We start from the raw sequence: 26825 nt of genomic DNA, 5'->3' as shown, positions 1-26825 counted from the left end.
TGAGACAGCAGAGTCATGACTCACTGGATGAGCGTGATCGGCCATTCATGAAGACGTTGAGGAACTTCTTGGTGAAGGGCAGGTCAGCCTCGGGGGTGGAGTCTTCTGACAGGCGGGCGGTGGCCTCTCGTCTGACTCCTCCCACCCGCGCCCCCTCATTCTCCTCGTCCTCGTCTTCCTCGTACTCCTCCCCGAGGGCGGACTCGTATGGCGAGGACACGCAGTTGTCGTAGACGGTGGCTGAGTCGCTGTCATCGCTGTAACCGTGGTAACACTGCCGCAGGCTGACCAGCTCCAGCTGCGCGTGCTCGTCCACCACCAGCGTGTACTTGACCGAGTCGTACGAGAGGCCGCTCGCCTCCGAGCTGCTCATGGAAGTTCGGGCGGCAGTGGCAGTGTTCCGGAAGGCCCGGGACAGACCCTCGTCCCGCGCCTGGGCCTCGCCGGCCCCGTCCACTCTGTCCTCCGCGTCCTCTCCGTCCTCCGCGTCCACGTCCACGTAGCTGAGCTCGGCGGCCAGCCGGGCGTCCCTGGTGCTGAGGTCCAGCGCGGCGGTGGACGCGATGCAAGACGTGTAGGAGGGCGGGAAGAGGTCCTCGTCCTGCTCGCAGATGGCCGGGTTGGGCTGCTCGTACAGCGGCGGCTGGTAGGGCGGCGGCCCCTCGTTGTCGGAGCTGATGGACATGCGGCCGTGGTCGGCGGTCTGGGACAGCATGGGTGCCCGCTGCTGCTGCTGCTGCTGCTGCTGCTGCTGCTGCTGGTCAGTATCAGTGTCAGTGTCCTGCTCGGGCTCTTGGTCCAGGGCCTCGAGGCTCCGCTGCACGGGCGTCAGGTAGATCTCCTCGGTGGGCTCCAGGCGCACGTCCGTGTGGTAGCGGATGCGCTCGCGGTGCGACTCGCCCGCCGCTGAGGCCTTGACCGGCGGGGCGGGGGGAGCGGTCTGCGGAGGCGCCGGGGCGTGACTCTGTTTGGACGAGACAGACCGTTTGTGTGGAGCGTCGGTCGAGGTGCCACGGTTTTTCGTCTGTGTCCCACCCCCTCCTCCTCCTCCTCCTCGTCCGTACTGCTGGACCTTGTCCTGGTCACTCATGCAGATGTGCTCGCGAGGGGGAGATAGCTCGCCTGGGACACACAAACAACCAAACAAACAACCAAACAAGTAAACAAAGAGGACTGGGTAGCAGTGAAGTAACGAGTGTTAATCCCTGGTACATTTGCCATGCCCTTCACTCTGTGTTACATCATAATCCAAAATTAAGATCTGACCATAGCGACAGTGTCAGAGCACTTAGTGACCCCTACCAGATGCTGACATTCATCTGCTTCTACCTTTCTAACGAGCAAAGAGAGGGTTGGCTAACACACACAGCATGCTAACTGGATTATAAATACAACTATGAATTTAACTTTGTTTTACAACAAACCTATTTAGTTGTCCTACCTCTGCCTGCAGTTATGGAACCATTAAAGACAGAATCCCCAAAGCGCAGTGTGAAGCCCTTTGAGCCCTTCATGTGGGATTACTGGGGCATCTGTGCTTGCCCCAAAAAACATGTGGCGGTGCCAATTATGTCTCTGGGGCTGGGACTTTCTGATATGTTGGCTTTGCCGTTTGTGCACATGTGGCCAGTCGCTCTCAGATGGCCCAGTGCTGACTCATCCGGCTGCTGGTGGACCAACATGGCTGGCTGGCCATTGTCGCTAAAGCTACGGCACAACAGCGGCAGTGCAAACTCTCACAGCTTCTGTCTGTGTGCGCCGGTATATACATTCACATCACAAGACTGTGGACACGTCTGAGCTCTAAAGCAACAACTACAGAAGAACAGCGGGAATTGGAAAACAAAAACAATTCTTTGTAGTTCAAGAGTGAAGAGTTGCTTCTCAAAGCACTACCCCGAAATGTGATCTTTAAAAAACTTTGTTTAGTGTGAAGTACTGTGGGGGAGGCGTGAACCAAACTCACCAGTTTTGAGAGGGGAGGATGAGCGAGAGACCAGCTCCTGCCAACTGTATTTCTTCCCAAAGGAGTTGTTGTTGAGTGTGTCCTATGTGTCAGATCCCAGAGATAGGGAGAGAGGAAGAGAGAAGAGACACGGTTTGAGTAAGGGATCGGGGGATTCAAGGGAGTGTGGGAATGAGGGAGGGAGGGAGATAGAGAGTGAATGAGAGTGAGAATTTGGTAGAGTGAGCCAATGAGAGGGGACGGTGAGAGAATGGTGAAACAAGACTGAGAGAGAGATTAGGAGAGAGGGACAGAGAGAGAGAGAGAGAGAGAGAGAGAGAGAGAGAGAGAGAGAGAGGAACTTTGCAAGAGAGATTTTGGCCGTCAACTCCACACACTCTTTCACACTCACACGGAATACAGAAGCATACACCAAACCAGGCTTTTGTCTTGTTAAATGGGCAGCATTCCTTGGGAAGGGTCCATGTGTAGAATTTAAAGGGAACAGGGGTCTTTTTCTCACATCAGATCCGATTACCCCCCCTACCCCCCCACCCCTTTCCAAAGCTGCCTCACACATGCACGCACACACACACACACACACACACACACACACACACACACACACACACACACACACACACACACACACACACACACACACACACACACACACACACAACCAACGGAGTACATACATACAATTTCACATACTAACATGTGGATATACGCAAATACATACAATATCTCTGCCACAGTAGTCTCTAAGTCTCTAAATTGTCTTTAATTTCAACAAGATTCATTTCAATTTGAATAAGAACAGTCGAGTCCCTTACACCAAACTTCTGTTTTTATGAGTGTCACCCATGACATGTAAAAGGACATCTTACAGAGGGCCAGGACATCACATGAGGGTCAGTCTTACAAATTGAATTGATTAACTGAGACTAACACAGATTCTTGTATGTGTCATTTCAGTACACATACAGCAGTTACATGAGCAACGATTACGTATTCACAAGCTGCTTCCTGGAAATAGCATCAGTCATTATACAGATAATGGGGGGATTTTTACCATTTTAATCCTTAATATTCCCATTGCTGGAAAAAAAATAATCCTGCTATTTGTATTTTTTGTATTGGGATTGTAAACTCTCTGCACATTCCCTTTTTGGAAATATTTTTCCAAAAGAACATTCATGAAATAAACAGAAGTCTTTGTTTTCACGCAGGTGTGTTGTGTTACACACATACTAGTGCATTTGTATGGTGTGTATATTTGTGGCATTATTGATAGGTGTGTTGTGTTACACACATACTAGTGCATATGTATGGTGTATGTGTATTTGTGGCATTATTGATAGGCTGGTTGTCAGTCTGTGTTACACCTCTATGCAATGGTATTTTTTAAAGAGGAAGGGTAGTTTGGCTCCTCGGCGGCAGCTGTGGTTGCGTGTGTGCGCCTGTGTGTATGTGACGTGTTTTTTATGGCCCAAACATGCCACCCCCTCGTTCTGCCACCTCACCATCCTCATTCGTACCGTCCTCCGGGTCCTGAGTGAGTCATTCTCATTGATGCCACCGCCTAAACTGTGGTCCATTTCCATGGCAACCGTGTTGTGGCGAGGGGGGTGTTGGTGTGAATGTGCGTGCGTCACGAGCTTCGGAGCACATCAGGTGGGCCCGGATACAGAAACTCACCTTCTGAGCTACTGTCCAACAATGTGCAACTAGAATCTCAGCCTGTTCAATCATGGGCCATGTTACTTCTGCTAGTTAATGTAATGTTAATGTTAATGAACAAATGAGGTTTGCCAAATACACAACCAAGATGCACTGAATGCCTCTCTCTCTCTCTCTGTATGTGTGTGTGTGTACATGTGTGTCCATGTGTGTGTGTGTGTGACCCTCGGCTTAAACGGCTCCCCAGCTCCTCAGCCATGTGTCTCCTGACTGCAGTGATGAATGATGATGATGATGGAGGTGGGGGAGTTGTGCTGTCCTTCCTCACATGGGGGTGCCACTCTGGGGTTGCTGGGCAAAGCTCCCGTTCACAGTAGCAGCCGAACACTCGTGTGGTTCCTGCGCTCTGGCTGAGAGTGACGAGCGTGCCAGCTGTCTGCTCACAGTTGGTGTCAAGTGAGGCACTATGGAAAGTTTATCCAGGTGGCACTATGCTTTCCCCCAGGCCCGGGCCAAGGCCAAGGCCGAGGCTGAGGCGCACGTGTCCAGATTAGGGATTACACTATCAGAGAGAGAATCCCAGGACAGGGGCAGCTGGTCAGTCGAACTGCACCTACTGACACTTACTGCAACATACACCCCGATAAGGCCAGGCACATTGAATGGCCGGTGTGCATAGTGAAATATATGATTAAATATGCTTATTAAAGTGTAGTGTAGTAACATTCATTAGCATCCTACTTAATACTGTGTCTTTATTATTCTCATCCATTATTACATTCATTTACATTCTTATGGCCATGAACAAAAGGGAATAAGTGTCAGACTAGCCCTAGCAGTGTTGTGTGTCTGGTGGGGTTCCAGACCTACATTATTCAGTCAGGTAGACCCAGTCTGGCAAATCCACCTAGTTAAATCCACCTCAACACAAATACCACACTGTCACAACATTGAGTCTTTGACAGGGAATGGTCCAAGTAGGGTGTGTGGAGTCCTTAATTAAATACAACCATTTGGAAAACAAGTTCTCCATTCGAATAACCTGATTTTAAAATGTACTTTTTCAATTAGCTAGGAATTCTTTTTTAGATTAATGCTAACATAATTGACCTTAACTGGGTTGCACAACTTTATATTTGTCAGGAAAGTGGCTTTTTACTAAACTAAACCACATGTCCTCGAACATCTCTGGAACAGGAACATATCTTTCCCCTTCTACCTTCTCATTCGACAAGACCATCAATCTCAAAGCCAATCTGGACATGTGTCTCACAAACACTCTTAACATGTCCACACTCATTGCTGCCATTGAACTGAGAGGGGCAGATTATAGGACTGGTGATTCTATCGCTAGTTAAAGAGACTGAGGTTATCACGGCACCTATTGAGTAAAGTCTAACTCATTCTCTCATATTTAACCACTTAATATTTTTAAAACTTAAAAATGTTTTCTTCAATTATAGCTTGCTTTGTGTTTTTAACTGGTTTCTGTGACCATCGTTTCTTGGACCCAAACTGTTTAGTGTCCTACCTTTGAGTTTGAATAACATTAGTCTGTTCTGACAACCTTTCATCTTAACTAGAAGTACAAGCAAAGGGGTCTAATCCTGTTAGTGCTCTGAAGCATTCCACAGACAGACAGAATTATATAACCAATACAGTCAAACTTAATAGTACATCAAAACACGTCAGCGCCAGGGTTGTCAAGTGACACTGCATTCCCTGCTCCACACCATAACCGACAACAATGAAATCGATTGTGGGTGGTCGGAACACGATGATCTCACTGAATATGTTTAAGTTTAGTATTCATATGATTGGCCGTTCTGAGGTCACAACACCATCACAAGGATCGATAGGGAGGACGTCTTGCTCATCACGGAGCAGATGGACTCTTCATCACTTAGCATTGCACAACTACAAACCCCTGAGGACGGTCAGCCAGGCAATTATTCCAATGAGGCGACTGCAGATTCCTTCACATGACAGTCACTCACCACTCACCAACACACAGTGAGACGCACACAGAGACACACACAGACACACACACACACACACACACACACACACACACACACACACACACACACACACACACACACACACACACACACACACAAAAACAGGAGCTCACAACAGACAATCACACACACACACACACAACACACACACACACACACACACACACACACACACACACACACACACAAAATCAGAGAAGCCACTGTCCAACTACTTTGAAAGACAAGATCACAAAGAGCCAAATATAGCGCTTCTCTGATTGGTGCGATGACAGCTGAGGTGTGAGTCAAACTGGGTGTGTGTGCATATCTTCCTCAGATGAGCTTTTAATACTGCTGTCTTTTTGATAATTTGCCTTTGAAACCCAGTCACACAGCCACACACACAGACACACACAGCAACACACAGCCACACACACAAATACACACACACACACACACACACACACACACACACACACACACACACACACACATACATACACACACACACATACAGCCAGTAACACACACACACACACACACACACACACACACACACACACACACACACACACACACACATACAGCCAGTTACACACACACACACACACACACACACGGTAAGGAGTGCTCAGACCCATGTCCAGCCCTATGGATAATCTACATGGCCATGGCCATCCAAGTTCATTAAGCCAGGAGGTCAGTCAACTCAGTGAGTCAGAAAAGCGATTTAGACACAACCACACAACCACACACAACCACACACGCACACACACACAGCCGTGCCCGGCAGCGGGCACATATGGCCCACTCCTCTACAGCCTCAGTCCCTTAAACACAGTCACACGCTAGGCTGTATGCACAACACGACTCGCGAGAATCCATCTCCAAAAGGCTTCACACAACCACAGCAGCCTCCCTCAAACAACGGATGAATACACAGACACATACACACACACACACACACACACATTCACACTTACAACCAGATCCATAAACGAAATGCTATGAATCCATTAATGCAATCACGAAACACATATGTGTACACACAAAATATCCTTTTTATTCCTCTATCTCCCAAGCATCCACACAGAAGCACACACACAAACCCTTATCTATATGTCTATAGTTATTACTTATATCTTACACTAACATCTGTAAAACATTAGAGCACAATGCATGTATAGCCTCAATAACAAGTGCACGTATGGTCTGTAGACACACATTTATACAGTACACAAACACACACAAACACACACACTATTTTTAGCTCTGCATTTTGAGCGTTGACAACAGCACCAGGGGCCATACCTGTGTGCGAGGCACCTGTGGAAACAGGTTGAGCGTGGTGGGTCTCTTGGGCCGGTAGGTATCCATGGCGCCGGGCGCAGGGTTCTTGGCGGGCGCTTTGGTGGCGGCTGGACAGACTTCCTGCTCGCAGTTGCCGTCGGCAGCATCTATCAGGTCCAAGTGAAGGATCTCCGACTGGATGTGTCCCACTGCGCCTGCCTCCACCTTCCCCAGGCCACTATTGGCTCCCCGCATCACATGAGCCTGCGAACGATTGGCCAGAGCAGGTGTCAGTCACGCAGAGAGAGAGAGAGAGAGAGAGAGAGAGAGAGAGAGAGAGAGAGAGAGAGAGAGAGAGAGAGAGAGAGAGAGAGAGAGCGGGGAAAGAGCAGGGAGCAAAGTAAGGGAGATGGAGAAGCAGAAGAGCATTGAGGGAGGGAGAGAGGGAGGGAGAGAGGGAGGGATGGGGGGAGTGAACGAGCCAATTAGAAAGAGCTCTGACATCAGACGCTAACACTCTCACTACTGGCTAATCCAGACTCCTTACTCTAAACATGGCAGCGGCTGAACCAGACTCACAGAGAGGAGAGAAGAGGGAGGGAAGTGGGGGGGGGGAGGGGAGGAGGAAGAGGAGGGGGGAGGAAGAGGATGAAGAGGAGGGGGAGGAAGATGAGGAAGAGGAGGGGGAGGAAGAGGAGGAAGGAGGAAGAGGAGGAAGGGGGGAAACCATACTCCACACAAGATCTATTCACACAGGCTGTTTACCAACTCCACTGATGAGTGAAGCGCTCATCGCCATCCTCATCAACACTTTAAAATGGCCACTTCTACGCACAGCCCTCTACAAGCCTCGACCAGGCAGACAGTAGGAGTGAGCGCGTCAGAGGAGGCGACGAGGAGAGGTAGAGAGGAGAGGCTGCCTACATGACACGAGGAAAGGCAGGCAGTATCTATAGCAACCAGCCAGTGATGCAAACAAAACTGGCTCTTTTTTAATGACAACGGTAACCATGTGTTCATCACACGCACACAGTATGTTTTAAGCCATCCATGGCTAATTTATAATTCACATCCAATCATGTTTTAAAGCATGCAGATTGCTGTGATATGGAATGTGAACATCTACTGAAACATTAATTTCATTGGTTGATTTCAGTACTGTGAACCAAACTACGGGGTTGAAGGGCACTAGGTAACTGTGCATGTGTGCACTCGCGTAATTTGGAATGGATTTCCCCAAGCTATTCTCAGACGTGACAAGCTCTGACTCAAGCATACACACACAAACACACACACACGCACACACACACACACACATACACACACACAAACACCTATTAGCCACGAGTATGTTTCTCCTCATTCAGAAAACGAAGACTGTGTTTCCCATGGAAAGTGTAGAAGGGGCTTTATGCATGAGGGAACACTATAATGAGGTGTGACACATGTCAACTCTTATTGGCTAAGGAGCAGATCAGCTGACCTTAGGTTGGTGTCCATGTTAAGCTGTTAAGAGCCTTTCAAGCACACAGATCATGCTTTTTCACTTCAGCTATGTGCTAGCCACTCAAACTGAACCTGGTGTACACAAACAAAAACAAACATGAACTGTCAACAACATGCATCTCACAACACTACATGAAAACTAGCATTTGAAACCAAATTAGAAAACAATGGGTAGTTTATCATGAGCACCAGTACAAAGGCATTAAAATGATCCACAGAGCCATCCATAGGCCTAGCGTACTTACACATCATTATCCTAAGAGTAGCCAGTCTTCAATTTGTAAATTCTTGCCACTTGTTATGGATATAAGCTAAAATGGTCATAAACAACAGTGAAAATACCTTCCCATACCTTCTCTCAAGGTCTTTAGTGGAAGAATAGACTAAAAACCTCCTGAGAGACCATGCAATACTGCAGTGCAATACAAAACCTGGATGTACAACAATACAAAATTGTCTAACCAAACACATGGCTTACACTGGAATAAATCCATATCTTTAATGAAGCAAATCTATTTACATGCAAATTGACAAAAAGCTGTGTTTGAATAGGTGAATTTCCCAAATTGTAGCCTACTGTGATTATGCTGGCAAACGCACATCCTCTGAATGTGATGATGGCTAATCCGATGCTATGGTGCGATTGTGTCTGGAGTCCTACATTTGTATGCAGTTCACAACAATCACACAGAGAACTGCAAACCCTACAGCCAAGACTTCCCCTCAAGCTAGACCAAATACTCAAGATATTATGAGCCGACTACAAATCTGCACTTGATATCATTCCAGATTAGAACTAGATTAACAACACACAAACAACAAACAAACAACAAACAAACCACAACCACACTCATTTCCATCACACAAGCCTAAAATAGCCCTGTAACTGCATGCCTGGTCAGATATGCAGAGGCTTTTTGAAACATGAAAAGAGCAGACAAGGGAGACATGTCCTGCTCTGGACCATGTCATTGTTTCCATTGCCCTCCTCAATTCCATAAACCTCCATTGACTGAGCTTCATCATGGGAGTGTGCTAGACTGGATCAGCTGAGCATGAGGGCGGTTAATCGATGGAGTTGTCCCTTTCTCTGGCAGTGGGGGTGGACTGGAGCTTTCCTCTGCTTTTTATGGGTGTTTTTATGCGTGGTCCCTTTAAGAGCCCTGGCCTGTTGCTAGGCAACAAGCTGGAGACAGGGCAGGGAGACACAGCACTGCCTGAGGATTCTGATACTTGTCCAAGCCCCCCACCACATACATACACACACACACACACACCATACCCCCCAATCATCTCCATTATGCTGCATACTACGTAGTACATACCCCTGGGGAGGTGGAGGGGGGGACAACAGGTCCCTGTAGCCTTACAACTCAAACCACCCACCATTCACTGTATTTTCCAGTACTGGGCAGCTCTATAGAGGCACTGTGTTTGGAACAATACAGGAAACTAGATCACGTGCCGATGAGTAGCAGTGTGTGTGTGTGTGTGACTGTTTGTATGTGTGTGTGTGTGTGTGTGTGTGTGTGTGTGTGTGTGTGTGTGTGTGTGTGTGTGTGTGTTTGTGTGTGTGTTGGGGGGGGGGGGAGCTGGAGGCACTGAGAGCTAATCCAGCACATGATGTGAGCAAGAGAGTCATTGTCAACACCAGGAGATCCAGAGATGATGAGCCTGGAGGCGTGAGTTTACAGGTGTAAACATAATATGCATCATGTGACCCAACACATCAGGAGAGAGAGAGAGAGAGAGAGAGAAAGAGAGAGAGAAAGAGAGAGAGAGAGACTGAGAGACTGAACATTCTTCACTTTTTCTCTACCAACCACACATATTAAAAACGAGCATCACAAAGGCTCTCTTCCCCACAAGGCCATCTGGAAAATGGCATCATTTATCCAATGCAGAAAACAGATCAGTGATAATACTGTCTCCACTCAATACAACATTCTTACTTTTCAGTTGTCACATGCAAGCTAATGGATGCAACAGGATATTATGGATGGGTAGACAACAGACAACAGCAATACACATCCACTGAGGCTGATAAAACTGCACTCCAAGTGCATGGCAGGATTCACTTTGTCTTTGGCAGTAATATATTTTGACCCACTGACCCGAAGCACTCCCAATAACAGCATAAAAAATGGCCATTCACACCTGCTGTCACATGACCAGCTGACCCCAGTGAGCATTACAGCCACTAATGCATCCCAACATCTCCTGGGACCACATCCATTCAGTCATTCATTCATTCATTCAACCTCTCCCCTCCTTTCCTCTCCTCAGGACCAAGCTAGCTCTCCCTGGGGCACACCACCTGTGTCTGCTAAAGTCTGTCCCAAACACACACACACACAAACACACACACACACACACACACACACACACACACACACACACACACACACACACACACACACACACACACACACACACACATACTGCCCACGCCCACACAGAGGAAGATGACCTCATTTCTGAGCTCATCATCCTAGGGGAGACACAGAAGAGGGTAGATAAGAGAGAGAGGGAGGGGGGGCGCTCATCAATTATACAGGAACACACATTGGGACACAGCGGTGGAGGACAGACACCAGCACACAGTACAGGAGCGCTGTCTGCTACCCCAAAGGGGCAAAGATCCCTCGGGTGGGGTAATAATGGGGTTGCGGTGGAAGCAGCCATCCTGGGGGTAACTATCACTAATGACCCAACAGCGGGAATCACTCAGATGGGTCTGAAGAACATACGGTGCACTGGGCCCCATCGTGTGTGTGCGTGGGTGGAGGAGAGACCATCGCGTGCGTGCGTGGGTGGAGCAGAGAGACAGCAGCACAGGCTGGTGTGTGGAAGGAGGACACATATTGATCAGAGGTGAGTGTGGGGGGGTTGATATGTAGGACAGAAGACCTGCTGATCCGCATTAACAGGCTTCTACATGCCTGACCTGCATGCGTGAAAGGGCCAGGAAACAGAACACTAGGAATTCACTTGGACATTTGGACACTACTTACATATGTGCATTTCAGCCACACTGTCGCTGCTCCCATCATGTCAGGGAGTAATGAAATGCTAGAAATGGTTTCATGCATAATGGTGTGCGCTGTCACCATGTCTCCACATCTTCCCTGTGCTGGCACACACACACACACACACACACACACACACACACACACACACACACACACACACACACACACACACACACACACACACACACTAGCGAGCTCCCTGCCTCTACGTGGTCACAATCAGCCACATTGTTATCTCTCAAATACAATCCTCTTTGTCTGCCATCAGGGACCGAGAGATGAGAAGCGGAGGGGAGAGGAGAGGAGAGGAGGAAGAGGAGGAGGAGGATAAAAGGAGGGGGTGGGCATGAGTCAACCAAAACATGGACGGAGGAAGAGGATATTTCCATGGCAACTGCGTCTCTCTTCTTTTCAAACCTGCAGTATACGTCACAACTGAAAATACACATAGGGCATCACCAAAACTGGTCAGATGGAGAAGGAGAATGCACACGCTCAACCCTTAACATGCATCGAGGCAGACAGCACTGCATCCAATCCCTTACAACCTGTAACAGACAGCACTGCATCCAATCCCTTACAACCTGTAACAGACAGCACTGCATCCAATCCCTTATCCTGCAGCCATAAAGAATATTCATTCGTCAGAGAAGGGAGAAATACAGACTTATTATCTCTTATTAAAAACAGTAATCAAAGATAACTGTTTACCACAGAGAGTTTTGCCTTCAGTCACCCTCTACAGCACACACAGGCTATAGCCCTCCTACACAATCTGGACCGTGGTCATAACATCTACATCTTATAACTTATTCCCTGTTATACTGTATATTGTTCTTAAAGTATATTTTTTTCTTGTTTGTCAAGCAATTCTATCATGTTTACATTCTTGTCTTTTCATAGTCATAGTTAATATTTAATAATAAGCAAAGTTATTGCACTGTTCAATCCCTGCACTGTTCACTTTTACACTACCACCATTGCACACACTCTGCCATCCTTATCATGGTCAATGCATCACATGGTCAGTCCATACCAGACCTTTGTAATCACTTCACATGCTCTTTACATTTTTACATTTCTGTGAGTGATTTTATGTATGTGAGATATATGTGTGTATGTGTGTTTGTTGTGTTATGGTTGTATAAGCTACTGGATGCCTACAATTTCCCATGGGATGAATAACATGTCTATCTATCTATCTATCTATCTATCTATCTATCTATTTATCATCTCTACATGTTGCTACATTCTATTTGTTACAGACTAACCACCGATAGAATGGAATGCAAGCAGCTTAGCGTGTAAAGAAGCACAGAGTAAAACCATAGAGTATGTGCGACTGTCCGCATTAGAGATACTGTAAGTAGCATTAGCCTTCCTCTCTACCTGTCACTTAGCTGCCACTCCTTACAGCACATGCACATCTGAAACCTAAACTCTACTGGAAAGCTTCCTGATTGGCTCATACAGTTGGGATCTGTTTAGTTAGGTTCTGAATACAGAGCCCTAGAGACTCTCACAGACAGAAGAACACTTATTTTCAATGGCCTGCTAACCTGAACATCCCAAATATGAGACTTGAAAGAAATACCTTTAACATTTGGTGATTTCACACTGCTAGACCTATTTATTAACATTCCTCAATCAAAAGACAGTATTTTTACTGACTGCTCTGAGCCTGATATAAAAGCAGGGTAGCTACACACTCTGATCTCCGAAACGTCTGTCGTTAATACAGTTTTTCTCAGTCGCTTTGGTGCTTTTCTCAGATCAGAATGAAAATTCTCATAACTATTAGTTCAACCTTCACAACAATTAGTCATTTGTGCACATCATAGTAGCAATTTCTCCTTCCTCTGAACAAATTGCAAATGGACATGTATCAGTCAGGGATGGATTACTGCACGGGCCTACTGGGCCCAGGCCCAGGGGCCCAAGGGGTCAGGGGGCCCTGAAGCCCAAGCATGGAATCATTGCCTCAGTATCAACAAATCAGGATGTAGGCTATGAATCTGATTGAATTTAGTATTGGCCATCCCCAAAATGCACCAGAATACAGGAAATCACATCAAACAAATTATTTTTTTTCTGGGAGAGGACCCCTAAACCCCCCCTCCCACATATATAACAATTATATGGGGGGCCCTTAATACATCTGGGCCCAGGGGCCTGAAAGTTCATAATCCGCCCATGGTATCAGTTGCTTTGTCATGTCAGTCAAAATGAACTATACTTATGGATGCTGAATAGTCATTCCCAATAAAACTAATAGTCTTCGTTTCATTGCTTGAGTCATTACATACGAAATTGGTGAACTAGTTATCAAATTCTGTCACAATGCTGTAGAATTGCAAAGAGCATATACAGTAAAAATGTGAAACGTACATATTCAGTGTCTTGTATTCACTTTCCTAACTACAGCAATTTCTAGCTTTACTGTAGTTTTCAAATGGCTGTACAAGTACTGTATAGTGCTGTGTTGAGCATGTTCAGGTAGTGTCACGAGTTCTGACCTTTTTTTTTTGAAAACACTGAGAGAATAAACTGCCATAATGAAAACATGACAAAGCCATTTGACTATCTTGTTTATAAACGATGGTGACAAGACTTCTCATTTTGATGACACTGGCAGTTTCATTGACATAAATACTTGCTTTTGAGGAATGGACTATCCATTTTGAGCAAGTGACGTGCTTTTGCAGGTTATCCACTAGGTTTTGCAGTTTGCACTAATTGTTTTGAGAAATGCACTAACTGTTGTGCAAATGTTACAGTAATAGTGATGTGAGAAAAGCACCAAAGCGACTGAGAAAAACTGTAAATATATCAACAGATCAGAATGAGAGGCTACTCTGCTTTTAATTTGATAACATCCTGGCCAGCACCTCTATTTGGGTGTGCATTCCTCCTCCACACTTTCTTGAGAGCCGGATAACCACTATATAACTGGAACACACATTGTCCTGAGGCTCTTTACAACTAATAAGATATGCACAACATTTTATTTGATTCCTCTCTCTCTCACACAAAAGGGAACATCCATTATAACTATTCTTGTTATGAACAAAATATTCCGTTTGTGTGCCTTCAACACATAGTGGGAGACACAAAACCTCCATAATGAGATCCTTGTAGCCTCCTGGAGGTTTCAAAAGGAATCGCATTATGAGGAGCACAAAGACCTGTCGGCCCTGAAGCCACCACACCCTCACTGCTCTCCCTTGGAAAATAAGCAAGCGACCTTTTACTTGTACTCACCAAGGTGATTGGCCTATAGTGAATGGTGGGGCGATAAGCCATGAATCATTGCACAGGGCCAGGCTTAGAATAGAGGAAATATATCACCTTTCCCTGTCTTAAGGACAGGGAGGTGTATTTTATTCACACAGAATATTAATAGCCTTCCACTTGCCCGTCTATGAGCAAAGGCTCTTTGGTTAATATTCTGGGTTCTTCACTCATGCAACACATCGAAATATGGATTAAAATATGCATAAAAGTAGGACTGCATCTGTCCCACAGAGAAAAAATAATTAACCTCAAAAATAGACACGGTCATAATGTTATCTTGTTTACTGGGGGAACAGTTCTAACAAGACTAACTCTTTGATAACTTTGAGTGTAGTTATATCTATTGTGACTAACAAACCATATTATAAATTCTGAATCATACCCATGAATAGACCATACAATATTGTCTATGTGTAGAAAGAGAGCAAATCATCAAGTCAATGAGAGCAATTAACAATCCTCATGTGATTTGCAGAATATTTGCTCATTTATTATTGAATACTACACCTCTTGAGGCAATCTACCTCCACAATATGGTAGATACCGTTATGCATACTGCATGAAAAACGAGGAAATAAGAGACTAAGGAAAACATTCTGGGATGGAAGGACTCCTGGCAAAAAGTGATTGTCATTCAGAATGTCCTGGTTTTAATACTGTTTACCTCAAACATTCTTTGATGTTCTGACAGAAAAAAGTCCACACTTTAAAATTAGCCAGCATTCTCCCCCCAATCTTAAAAAGGGACATCAAACACTCACCACTCACCAGGCACTCAAATTCAAAGGGAAAATTAAAACAAAACTGCATGAATGAGCTTTCTACAGCTTAAAACAATTAAATCTGCATGTCTTCTATTAATCAATAATGTCTTCTATTAATATTTCCCAACTGTATTTTTTGAAAATTGCACAGTCATGCAGACCAGACGCAGCAGCAGATGCAGAAGTGTTAGGGTCCCTTCAGGCCGCTCCTCACCTTGATGTCCAGTTGGCTGTTGCAGTTGAGACTCATGCCTCTCTCGTCGGTGATTTCGGTGATCTCAGAGAGGTCTTCGTCCTCAAACTCATCCAGACTGATGTCGTGGGTCAGCCTGAGGGAAAAGGCCGCATGGATGGAACACTAATTAATCCGTGTGCAGTCACTGCACTACACATCCTCTTGATCCATATTCCTAACACTGCTGAATTTCCGCTCTATATCTGGAACATTATGCTCCTTAACAGCTAGTATAAGTATAAGTATATAGTATATATACTCTTTTGATCCCATGAGGGAAATTTGGTCTGCATTTATACCAATCCGTGAATTAGTGAAACACACTCAACACACAGTGAACACAGTGAGGTGAAGCACACACTAATCCCGGCGCAGTGAGCTGCCTGCAACAACAGCGGCGCTCGGGGTGCAGTGAGGGGTTAGGTGCCTTGCTCAAGGGCACTTCAGCCGTGCCTACTGGTCGTGGTTCGAACCGGCAACCCTCCGGTAATAAGTCTGATGCGCTAACCAGTAGGCCACGGCTGCCCCTGCTATAGATCTCTTCTTGAAAAATCATCATTCTGAGCCAAATCTCACAAAATCTGAAGATTGCTAATAAACAGTTTATATACAGTAAAGCAAAGTGTTTATAACCAAATTACCAAATAAGTCACACAAAGAGAAAATTAGTGCTAGTAGTCTCCTCTGAACACTTCATTCAACGCAATGTCCATTTGGCTTCCATTTGGTTGGACTGTCTCACCCTATCTATGCTAAGTTGATCTACAGAAGGGAGAAATGGCATTCATGTGGGGTCCCGAGGGACAGTCAGAAGTAGTCAAGCTTAAATAACACTGACAGACCGTGGGGAGGGGAGCAGCCAGCTGAGTGGGCGGCAGGCTCCTCCGGACACGGCTGACCCAGACCAACCAACTGAGATCCTGCTCCAGACTGCTAGAGGCTCGGAAGAGACTGACAGACTGGTGAAACCTCAGCCAGACAAATTCATATTTACCACTGCAGGCTAACAACTCCACTTCATACAGTAGACATATGACAATGGCTGCCTATGGTTAGGGGACTATGCAGTCTGTAGCATTAGCACGTAGCAACTTATAAGGGCTATGTGTAAAATTCTGTAGGATTTGAGTTGCCTAATGCACAATTTTGTTCACAACAGTACAGAGCTGATATTACAACAACAGAGTATGGTCTGAACAGTGTCTAAAGTTAGCTATTTAGCATGATATCTTGGACATTTAGGCAACACAGAGTCAAGAGTCGAAGTGTTTTGACATTTCAACAAAATGGTTTCTCTACAGTCTGTTGCTACTTCTAGGTGATTCTTGAATGAAAAACTACACATAGCCCCATTAATGGGCTGTGGTGTACAGTTTGCGCTCTTGTGTTATTGCTTCCTGTCTGTGCTAGAGCTACACAGCACATGGCCTATAAAAAGCCAGAGGAAACTGTTGCATTCTGTAACGTCTAACAGGTGTAAGGCTTAGTCGGCCTTCAGAGAGATTGTGCTGCAATAGCTCACTGTCCTCATTGGATTAGATCAGCCTGCCAGGAACAAAGCCTTCATTTCCCAAATTTAATTAAGTCCATGTTATCAAGTAATTGCACCCTCGGAAATGTCAGTGTTCCAGAGAGAGAAAGCAGAGCACAGCTGAAGCAGCCATCCATAGCAGCTGTCATAACTCCTTGGAGACATCTAGTCCAACAAAAGACTGACCACTGCTACAGAAAAAGACAGACCACTGTTTGTCTACCCAGCTGGGGACTGTGTGTGTGTGTGTGTTTATGTTTATGTTTACATGTATGTTTGTGTGTGTGTGTGTGTGTGTGTGTGTGTGTGTGTGTGAGTGTGTGTGTGTGTGTGTGTGTGTGCGTGTGTGTGTGTGTGAGAGAGATAGAGAGTGTGTGTTTGTGTGTGTGTGTGTGTGTATGTATGTGTGTGTGTGTGAGTGTGTGTGTGTGTGTGTATAAATTTAGGGGTATCTTAAGTTCAATCCCTGACCTTCAGAGCTGCACACACACAAACTCTTCAGCCACTCTGACTCTGCAGATATATTCTGTAGCAAGCAGGGGTAAGGAAGGGCAGTCTGTAAAACGTATGTGATTGATAAGACCCCTCATCTGGTCACTTCAGTATCATGCACTATAAGTCGACATAAAAGCACAGCATTAAATACAGTAGGGTAGGGTAATGGACATTACCATGGACATAAAGACACCGTCTATGGCATTCAGATATGCAATTAAAGATTGCAAGGACAAGTCCCAGGATGGCATATCGTCACACCACATAAAACATGCAGGGGTGACCCCCTCAACAACAGAGGATTCTGGGAAGTAGTGAGAGAATGAGAAAGGAACCAGGCAATAAATTTGGTCACATAAAACATTTAACACTAATGGTCAAGGTCACTGTGGCTTCTGTGTTGTTTATGCATATATATGCATATATATTTGATTATAACTTAATTTTGTGCTGTTTTGTTTCTGGCTGTTTGATTAGCAGTGCTTCTAGCAGCATCAAACGCACAATGCAGCTGCCAATTACTGCTCCTGACTCAGCAGCTAAAAGCGTTTGGGTGCCCGCCAAGTCCCAGGTCACTCTAGAAAATAAATGAAAACTTTTCACACAAACAGTAAGTGTTACTTTGTGTGTTTTGATAGGAGAGAACAGCTCTCACAACTTGTTTGTGTGAACAGCAAAATGACCCCATTAAAATGACCTTCATTTATTTCAGTATTGCTCCACTTGAATCTGGCATCACTGACTCTCTAGAAAGGCACTGCCTTTCAATGTATTTTCTCTATAATCACAATCATGATTAGATTTCGTAATTTATCTTAATGTCTTTGGTAACACAGAGAAAACATTATTTGCAATCAGCTTAATAGGTTTACCAATTTATGCATTTTCCTGAGGGTAACACTAAAGCAGGTTAATCATACACCTGCACACATTAAATAGCTCTCCAGCTCTTAACATTTTTGGTAGCAACGTCAGCAATTTTTTACACACTTTTTTTAATAAAAAATGCATTGCATTCCTCTATTTAAAAATGAAGCATCAATATTCTCAATATATCAATATTCTCAACATGCTGCTTCCCTGTATACTAGTATCAGACTTATCAGCTCTTGTCCCATCCCCAACATCTGTCCTTTACCCCCTCTCTCTATCCCAAACACACACATACACACACTCACACACACACACACACACACACACACACACACACACACACACACACACACACACACACACACACACACACACACACACACACATACAGCCACCCCATTTCAAGGACATCCCGGCAATTCAGCAACACCGAAGAAGCGACACTGAACAAGCGGGCTCACAGGAGAGCTGCAGATTGTGGAGAATATAGCGCACACATGCGCACTAACCAGCACAAGGTCACACAGCCGTCTCCCACCTCACACTGTAAACACACTGAGCGGCTGACTGGGACCAGTAGCCCCCCTACCATTTCTCCCACTGGTCCTCCATCCAGCCCTCTCCTCCGTCCCTGTTCGGTTCCATGCTGTGACTACGCACACGGCAGCGTGGGGGTTTGCTTGTGGCGGACGATCAGAGCACCGTTGGAGTTCTGTGCGATGCCATCCGTACTCCACCATACGCTCCTCTGCCAGCGGGAAGGTGAGGGAAAAAGATGTGATAAAGAGCCCGCGTCCGTGTCTTTTAAATGGGTCTCTCAGCTCTCCTCTCTCCGCTACGCTCCTGCTTCACCAGCTCCCCGTCCTGGTCTCCTCCTCCTCCTCCTGTTCCGTCTTCCTTCCCTCCTCTTCTATTTACATTTACTTCCTGGGCGCGTGCGGTTGCTAAAGTGCTGTCCTGGACAAAAAGCAGAAGCGCCGGGAGTAAAGGGCTCAGCTGGAGCCCACCGTTGAAGAGGCTGCTGCTGCTGCTGCTGCTGCTCTCTTACGGACCCCCCTCCTCCTCTATAATTAATGACGTGGATCAATCCAACTCAGGTTGCCCCCTCTGCTGCCACATGCCTGCTCCTGCTCCTACTCCTACTCCTACTCCTGCCTGCCTGTCTGTCTGCCTGCCTGCCTGCCTGCCTGCCTGCCTGTCTGTCTGCCTGCCTGTCTGTCTGTTTGCCTGCCTGTCTGTGCGTGGGATGCTCTGCAGCAGGATCCGAGGGGACGAGGGCTGTTGCTGAGACTGGGGAGTCTTCCTCGTCTCCTGAAGGAAAGGTGGGGGGAGGTCACAGTCACACCAGTCGTCATGGGTGTAACGTTAGGCGTGTGTGTGTGTGTGTGTGTGTCAGTGTGAGTGCAAGTAGCCTGTTTTAGACACCGTCCACACACACACACACACGTACAGATCCAACGTAATGACCTATACAGATTTTTCTCAAGGACATGCACCGAATGGGTGAGACAGTGTGAGTGAGTGAGTGTGTGTGTGTATGTGTGTGTGTGTACTGTATGTGTGTGTGTGTGTGTGTGTGTGTGTGTGTGTATGTGTGTATGTGTGTGTGTGTGTGTGTGTGTGTGTGTGTGTGTGTGTGTGTGTGTGTGTGTGTGTGTGTGTGTGTGTGTGTGTGTGTGTACTAGTGATTGTACCAGTGTGTGAGGAGGTGCAGTAACAGAGAAGCCTCTCCCTATTTATAGCTCTCTGCTGCCTCAAAGGGGAAGCATCATGGAGCGGAGAGGGGCTCTGTGCGTTTGTGTGTGTGCACGCAGCCGAGGATGCTTTTCAGCCAAGATCAGATGAAGACTGACAGCAGTGTGGACGACCACAGAGGGGACAGAGGGGACCTCTCACAAAAGAGGACTTCGCCAGGAGGATGTTTACGGAGCTTAACACAGAGGCAATTACGGTAAGAACATGTAATATCACATTAGACTGGGAACAGGGCTTCCGGCTTGCACAATCATGTGACACTGGTGAGGATTAAATAAAGATGTGGTCATTTAGAGTAAACAAGCACCAAACAAGGGTCAATGAAAGCAAAGTTATTTTTATCTCCTGTTTGACACAATAATACAGTTATAAGCCCAGTAGTTATTCTATTCATCAAGCCAGAATGGGACAGTTACACGTTCTGGTGTAATGATGATATTCATATTCACATAATGTTTTTGTCACATAGACTGTCCTGAACATTATTATAAATACTATTAAGTTCAATCTCTTTATGTGTATGAAGGAACCCTTCATTTTGATACAGACTAAATTTGTTGGCCAATACAGTGAAAACACACAATGCTACATTGACATAAAATCTTTCTTTCTAGTCACTTTCTGTTCTATGAATTCCACAACAGAATACTGTAAATGGCCTACTCCTTTGATGTGGCCATGTTTCACTCAACAGAACCCCCTGTTGACTGGCCCTCTGGTCAGGCCATGTGACTGGACTAGAAGGACGTGTGCCTCTCTCACATCCTCAGTGGGCATATGGCTCCCATCCAAGACCATATGTCCTCTAGTGGCTCTGAGCCAATCCTTAGTGCCGCTACATACAGAACCTAGCCTGTAGTATCAGTCAAAGTGGCAGATTTAGCATAAGAGAAGGCATGACCCCAGCAGTCTTGTAACACTGCGTCTGTCATCAGCGAGGGTTCATAGCTGAAGAGTGAGAGACATTTATTAGTGGACTGACTGGATCTTTCAGCAGATCTTTTCAGGAGCTGGAATAAGAGGAGAAGCTGTGCATCCTAGCGGAACGTCATTCCAGGATTGGAGGGGCTTTCATGTTCAAACAGCCCTGTTCCCAAAGCCTTTTAAAATCCACTACTCCTACAACAGAGACCATGAGAGGTGTAGAATGCAAAAACAGCAATAGACCAAATCAATTTATTTAAATGCTTTGAAAATACAAAAACTTGAAAGTTATCATAAAAAAGATGACCCAGGAAAGAAAGGAGTGAAGCATAAGTGTATTAACTATAAAATCATCTTTGCCCATAACTATTCTACGTATTATCCTAATCCTAAAAAGATTAGGATGCCTTTAAAGGACAATGGAAATGTGACATCACTGTGACATCACATAGACATGGATTTCCTTGAAAAACTGTTTCATATCTGTGTGTGCGTGTGTGGAGAGAGAGGAAGAGAGAGTGAGAGAGAGAGAGATAAAGAGAGAAAGAGAGACAGAGTCCTGGAGAGAGGGAGAGGAGAGAGAGGGATGCTGGAACGAGTGGGGGAGGCTGGCGTTTGGATCAGCTGACGATGCAGCTCTGCTCCGACAGGGCAGGCTGAGCAGGCACACGCGCAGGCAAAGAGCAATAATGAGAATATCTAATGAGCTCTCAGCACAAGCCCTGCAGAACAGTCCCACCACCACACACCATCACACAGCATCACACATCACCACACATCCTCATTCTACTGACATGTCGCAGGCACTTCAGACCACACCACACTACCAAACACAATAAAACATAACACAGCACACACACCAAACACCATACCACACACAACAAAACACAGCACACACACACAGACACTCACATATGCACGAGCCTTTGATCCATTCTCTCCCAGCATTATTATGTCTTCTGTACAGTATGTGTTCTCCTTGGGGTAGTCTTGCCAACTTTTCAATTGTTTACTGTTAAATTTATCTATTGTATTGTTGTTATTTGTACAAAATTTGGACAAAAGCGTCTGCTAAATACCATAACCATAAGTACAAGACAAATTCTACATTGTGGGACAATAAAGTGTATCTTGATTCTTGAATTATACTATTGACAAATATTACTCGACATACATTTAAGGTTGTTTCGATCAGTTATTAATAAAATAATGAAACCTACTGACGATGGGAGACTGCGGTAGTGTGGCCTTTCAGAGTGCGAGGGAGCGAAGATGCGGGACCCAGTTAAAAGGTGGCAGTAAATCGTCAGGGTGCTATTCCTGTTTGGCAGCCCACTCTGATGAATGTCTTCAATAGGCCTGGCTCTCCTCGACAGAGTTTATCAATTTGACAGTGAGTATCTCAGGCCCCCCCTCTCCATCACAAACCAATAGCGTTTCACCACATCATCACATCAGGGGCCAGTAAATAGGAAAGGTGGATGGGGGCAGGTTTGGGTTTGCCGACTTGAGAGATTAAGGCACACCAACTCCTTTTTGGAAGGTATTCTCTTAACCTACTATATCATTCTCTCCTTCTTGCTTAATCTTCCTCTCCCCACCTTTCTTTCTCTTGCTCTCATGAATTCTCACCCTCATTTTTCCTCAACTCTCTCGCTCTCTCTTTTTTCTCTTCCTCTCTTCTTCCCCCTCTCTCCCATGGTGTATCCATATGGTTCAAATAGAACATGTCAAGTTGACAGGCTGCTGACTGATGTAATGTAAAAACACTGTTAAAAAAGCAATGATGGGGGTAAAAGCAATAGGAGTCTCGAGAGGATTTTCTGTGAGTGGAGCTTGTACATTTAAGGAAGGTGTTTCATTTAAAGTGTAACCCTAGCTGCCTGTGTTATCTGTTTCACCACAGATGGGTCTTTGTAACGTGCTCTGTACATCAGCTTACCAAGTACATCATCTTGTTAAGAAGCCACACTTAAAATAACTGTCTTATTTTCTCACAACTCATAATAGTGATAGTGGGAAGATACAATTTTGATAAATAATAGCGGTTTGCTGAACTCTTCCTAGTTAAACCACAAATACTCAATGATAGCTGTAAATATCTGTAACTTGAGACACATTAGGAAAGAGATTCAGCACTTTGACTAGAGCTCTTACAGGCCAAAACCAAGTCTCCGGGCACTGATGCTGCTTAGGCTAACAGGTGAATAACAATGAAGGAATTCCCAGTGCTCACAATATGAATGGCTAATGAATCTAGCTCCAGTCATTCAGTCTGGTATCCTTCTGAGCTCCGCCTGGGACTGTCAATAAGGCGAGACCATGTGAACACACAGTCTGACATCTATCACAGCACTGAAAACAGATGCTTTGTGTGCACAAACAGCACTGCAGCCTCTATGGGTCTCAACACAGCAAATAAAGACAGGAAATGTGTCAGTGGATTAGAAAGAGTGGAAAGCTACTTTCAGTCTTTCATTCTGCCCTGTTTGTGTGCTGCTAAAGATAAACAAAAACACAGACATAATCATAAACAAAAACAGGTATCTTTGCTTCAGCAGTGTTCCCTTCTAACTGGCTGCTTTATCTGCCTGGGGGATGGAATTGTGATGAACCTGAGTGAGTTCAATGAGATATCCAAACAGTAAGAGCATCACACCTGAACACCCATGATAGGATGCAGCTCAGGCAAGGCAGACACTGAATTTACATTTCCAGAGCACAGCACATCCATCGCCACACGCATGCACACAGACACATGCAGACAATAATGCCACACACATAGACACAGGAATAACACACAGACACACAGGGCTTACACAAAAGAAGACAATTGCACCAGAACAGACATGTATGTCGTTCCATATACAAAGAGAGTCTCTCATTATTCATTGTATGCAGCTAAATGTAAGCCCAGAGAGCTTACTTAATCGTTAATGCTTTATCTTCAAGACCAGGGGAAAATCAAGACAAGGGGGAAATCTTCTTATAAGACCATATAAGACATACCACTATTTTTATACTGTCCTTTAATATCACGCTACGGTAGCTATGATTCACAGATGTGCACGATTGTCTTAGCTCAGATAGAAAAACCTCACATGCTCTCTTCACTGGGGGCTTTCTGCAAATAATGGCTCCAGGGATTTGGACCTCCAAATGCAAACAATAGACTACACGCCATCTCATCTGGGGCACCCACCCATTCATGCCATTCGAGGTTACTGAAATCCCTGCATGGCTTCTGACACATCAACAACACCCACAGTAAATGTTTGTCCAGTCTCTTTATCAGTGGTACATGAGCCATTAATATTATAATGTGATGAGTGATTCATTCTGGTCAACACTAGTCACACTTATGTAAAACTGACAAATGTCCACACACAGACAAGTCAAGGCCTACGTGTAGTTTCTTGATGCTGTGAATATTGGATGCACGAGTTAACTGTAGGCTACTGATGATGTATCCTTAAATTCTCTGTCTTTACTTACTGTTTTTTTTATGTCTCAGTCTCTGTCGCAATCTCATTAGGCTAACAAGCCCCATCCCAAAATCAACTCCACTTTAGGGGTTGATGTTACCGATCTTTAAAACTATTTAAAAGTGATTTGACTCACCAGTTTTAAAGCACTGGCTGAATTTGAAAAAAAAAATGGCTATAACAAAGAAGATTAAGGAACCTATAATATGAAAGTGGAAATGGGAACTCATGGAGAGTAAGATTAGAAAAAGGATATGTTTTGGATATAGCAGATCAATTTTGAAACTATTGAACTCGCAAATCCATCACTGCAGCTTCAAACTGCTCCTAATCAATAGTTTAAACCTTAATTAGTAAACTTCCCATGTGATTTTCAAAATCTCTTTACAGAACTATGATTTATGAAATAATTATGAGAAAACCACGCATGAAACATTTCAGAGGGTTCAGTCAAATATAGACCATGGCCTTGAGCAAGTACAAAAGAAGTCTACTTTACAGTAAAACACATTGGAAAGTGACTGGTAACCCAGTGGCTTGATAAAACTCTAATCCTGCTGTATGTGATTAAAGCAGCTCCTCACACTCAGCATGGTATAGAGCTCTGCACAGCACAGGGCTTTATCTACCAGAGATCCAGAAAAGCAAACAGATGTGTGGACTGGGCCTGAGAGATATTTTTAAGCCTTGAAGATAAATGCATTTCCGAAAAAGTAAGAGCGATTCCAAATCTGTTATCACTGGCCATGCCAGAGAACCTGAACTTTTTGCTACATGACTACACCTAAAATGCATAAAGAATAAATTAATATGTATATCAATTTGCTGACTTCATATTTTAAATATTTAAGTATGTATTTGATTATTTTGACATACGACATATGTGCTGATCAAATTGATAACACAGAAACATTATTCTGCTTCAGTTGTAGGCTATAAGTGTGCTATAAGAGTTTGTGGGGTATGCCGGTTAAAATTCTCTGCCACATACTCTAAAACAAGACTAGCAGGCCTGTAGGGCTCAGTGGCTTCAAAGGAATATAATGAGGAAGTTCAAAGTGCCTAGTTCTCAATGGGATAACCTCCTCTCAAGACATATTCAGGATAGATCTTCAATCTGGAAAGTAACCTTTAAGGCATCTCCAGGATAGATCTTCAATCTGGATAATAACCTACAGTATCTCTCTTGCAGACCAATCTCTGGAGACTGAAGAGCGCATCAACCGAGACAAATCTCTTCTGGATGGTAAATAACACAACACCGCCCTTCACTGAAGGACCAACAAACAACATTCTATTTGTTCACTTGACACATGACACATGGCACAAAACTAAAGTAACCTAAATTCAATTATCAGTAATGATGGTGTAACATCCACAGAGAGGTGCAGAGATATGTGTTGTGGCACCACCGTTATGCTATAAGAACAAAAAGAGCATATATGCAGCTCTCGTGTGGTTATATTACCAGATTTGGATAAATCAGGACAGATGCTGATACAGGAAACCCAGAAATCAGGCCCAAATCATACTGTGTATTACACAAACTAAATGAATACACTCTGGCATCCAGGGTGCATCCCAATCTACATCGCCCTTTTTCTGTTGCTGCTCCACAGCACATTTGGACATTTCTGAAGACAGCAGTCACCACGAAAAGCGAAGACAGACGCTACGACTCTGAGATGATCAAAGCACTCAGGGTAGAGTGGTGACAAGCTTGCTCTTGATTGCCTCTGAAAAGAAACAGAGTGATCGAGTCAGTTGAGGATTTCAGCATGGCTGACCCTGCAGAAGGTTATAAATAAAAGGACCTCAGCAGATGCCCTACTCTGGGAGACAGCCAAACCCTGGAGCAGCAAACAGTGCATTATGTTTGGGGGTGTTTTCTGAAGAAATTAGATTTTAAAATTGAATTTACTATGTTGTTGGTTGTCTTCACTGGTGGCCAGTGACAGTCTGTTTTTTTTGTTTTTTTTTACAGGGACAATGCACAGCTACAGATGCTTT

General features: G+C 45.0%; 1 protein-coding gene and 1 long non-coding RNA gene across 3 annotated transcripts in view; one reads left to right on the top strand and one right to left on the bottom strand.

Moving 5' to 3' along the window:
- The window catches only part of mapk8ip1b (mitogen-activated protein kinase 8 interacting protein 1b), a gene marked incomplete at its 3' end in the record, with an annotated part of 33994 nt that overhangs the window by 6356 nt on the left and 813 nt on the right, over positions 1 to 26825 (bottom strand). The window contains 5 exon segments of one of the 2 annotated variants that reach the window (XM_048263485.1): positions 25 to 1122; positions 1967 to 2048; positions 6943 to 7185; positions 15732 to 15846; positions 19241 to 19839. In XM_048263485.1, coding sequence (XP_048119442.1) covers positions 25 to 1122; positions 1967 to 2048; positions 6943 to 7185; positions 15732 to 15846; positions 19241 to 19296 — 1594 coding nt within the window. 2 annotated transcript variants of the gene reach the window in all.
- Positions 20358 to 26623, top strand: LOC125307479. Its single transcript, XR_007195727.1, has 3 exons — positions 20358 to 20602; positions 26008 to 26061; positions 26435 to 26623. It is a non-coding gene; the product is annotated as an uncharacterized LOC125307479 (long non-coding RNA).

Source organism: Alosa alosa, chromosome 14, assembly GCF_017589495.1.
Source record: "Alosa alosa isolate M-15738 ecotype Scorff River chromosome 14, AALO_Geno_1.1, whole genome shotgun sequence".
Taxonomy (NCBI): domain Eukaryota; kingdom Metazoa; phylum Chordata; class Actinopteri; order Clupeiformes; family Clupeidae; genus Alosa; species Alosa alosa.
The sequence above is the reverse complement of the archived record's forward strand: the minus strand, read 5'-3'. Positions and strand labels throughout refer to the sequence as shown.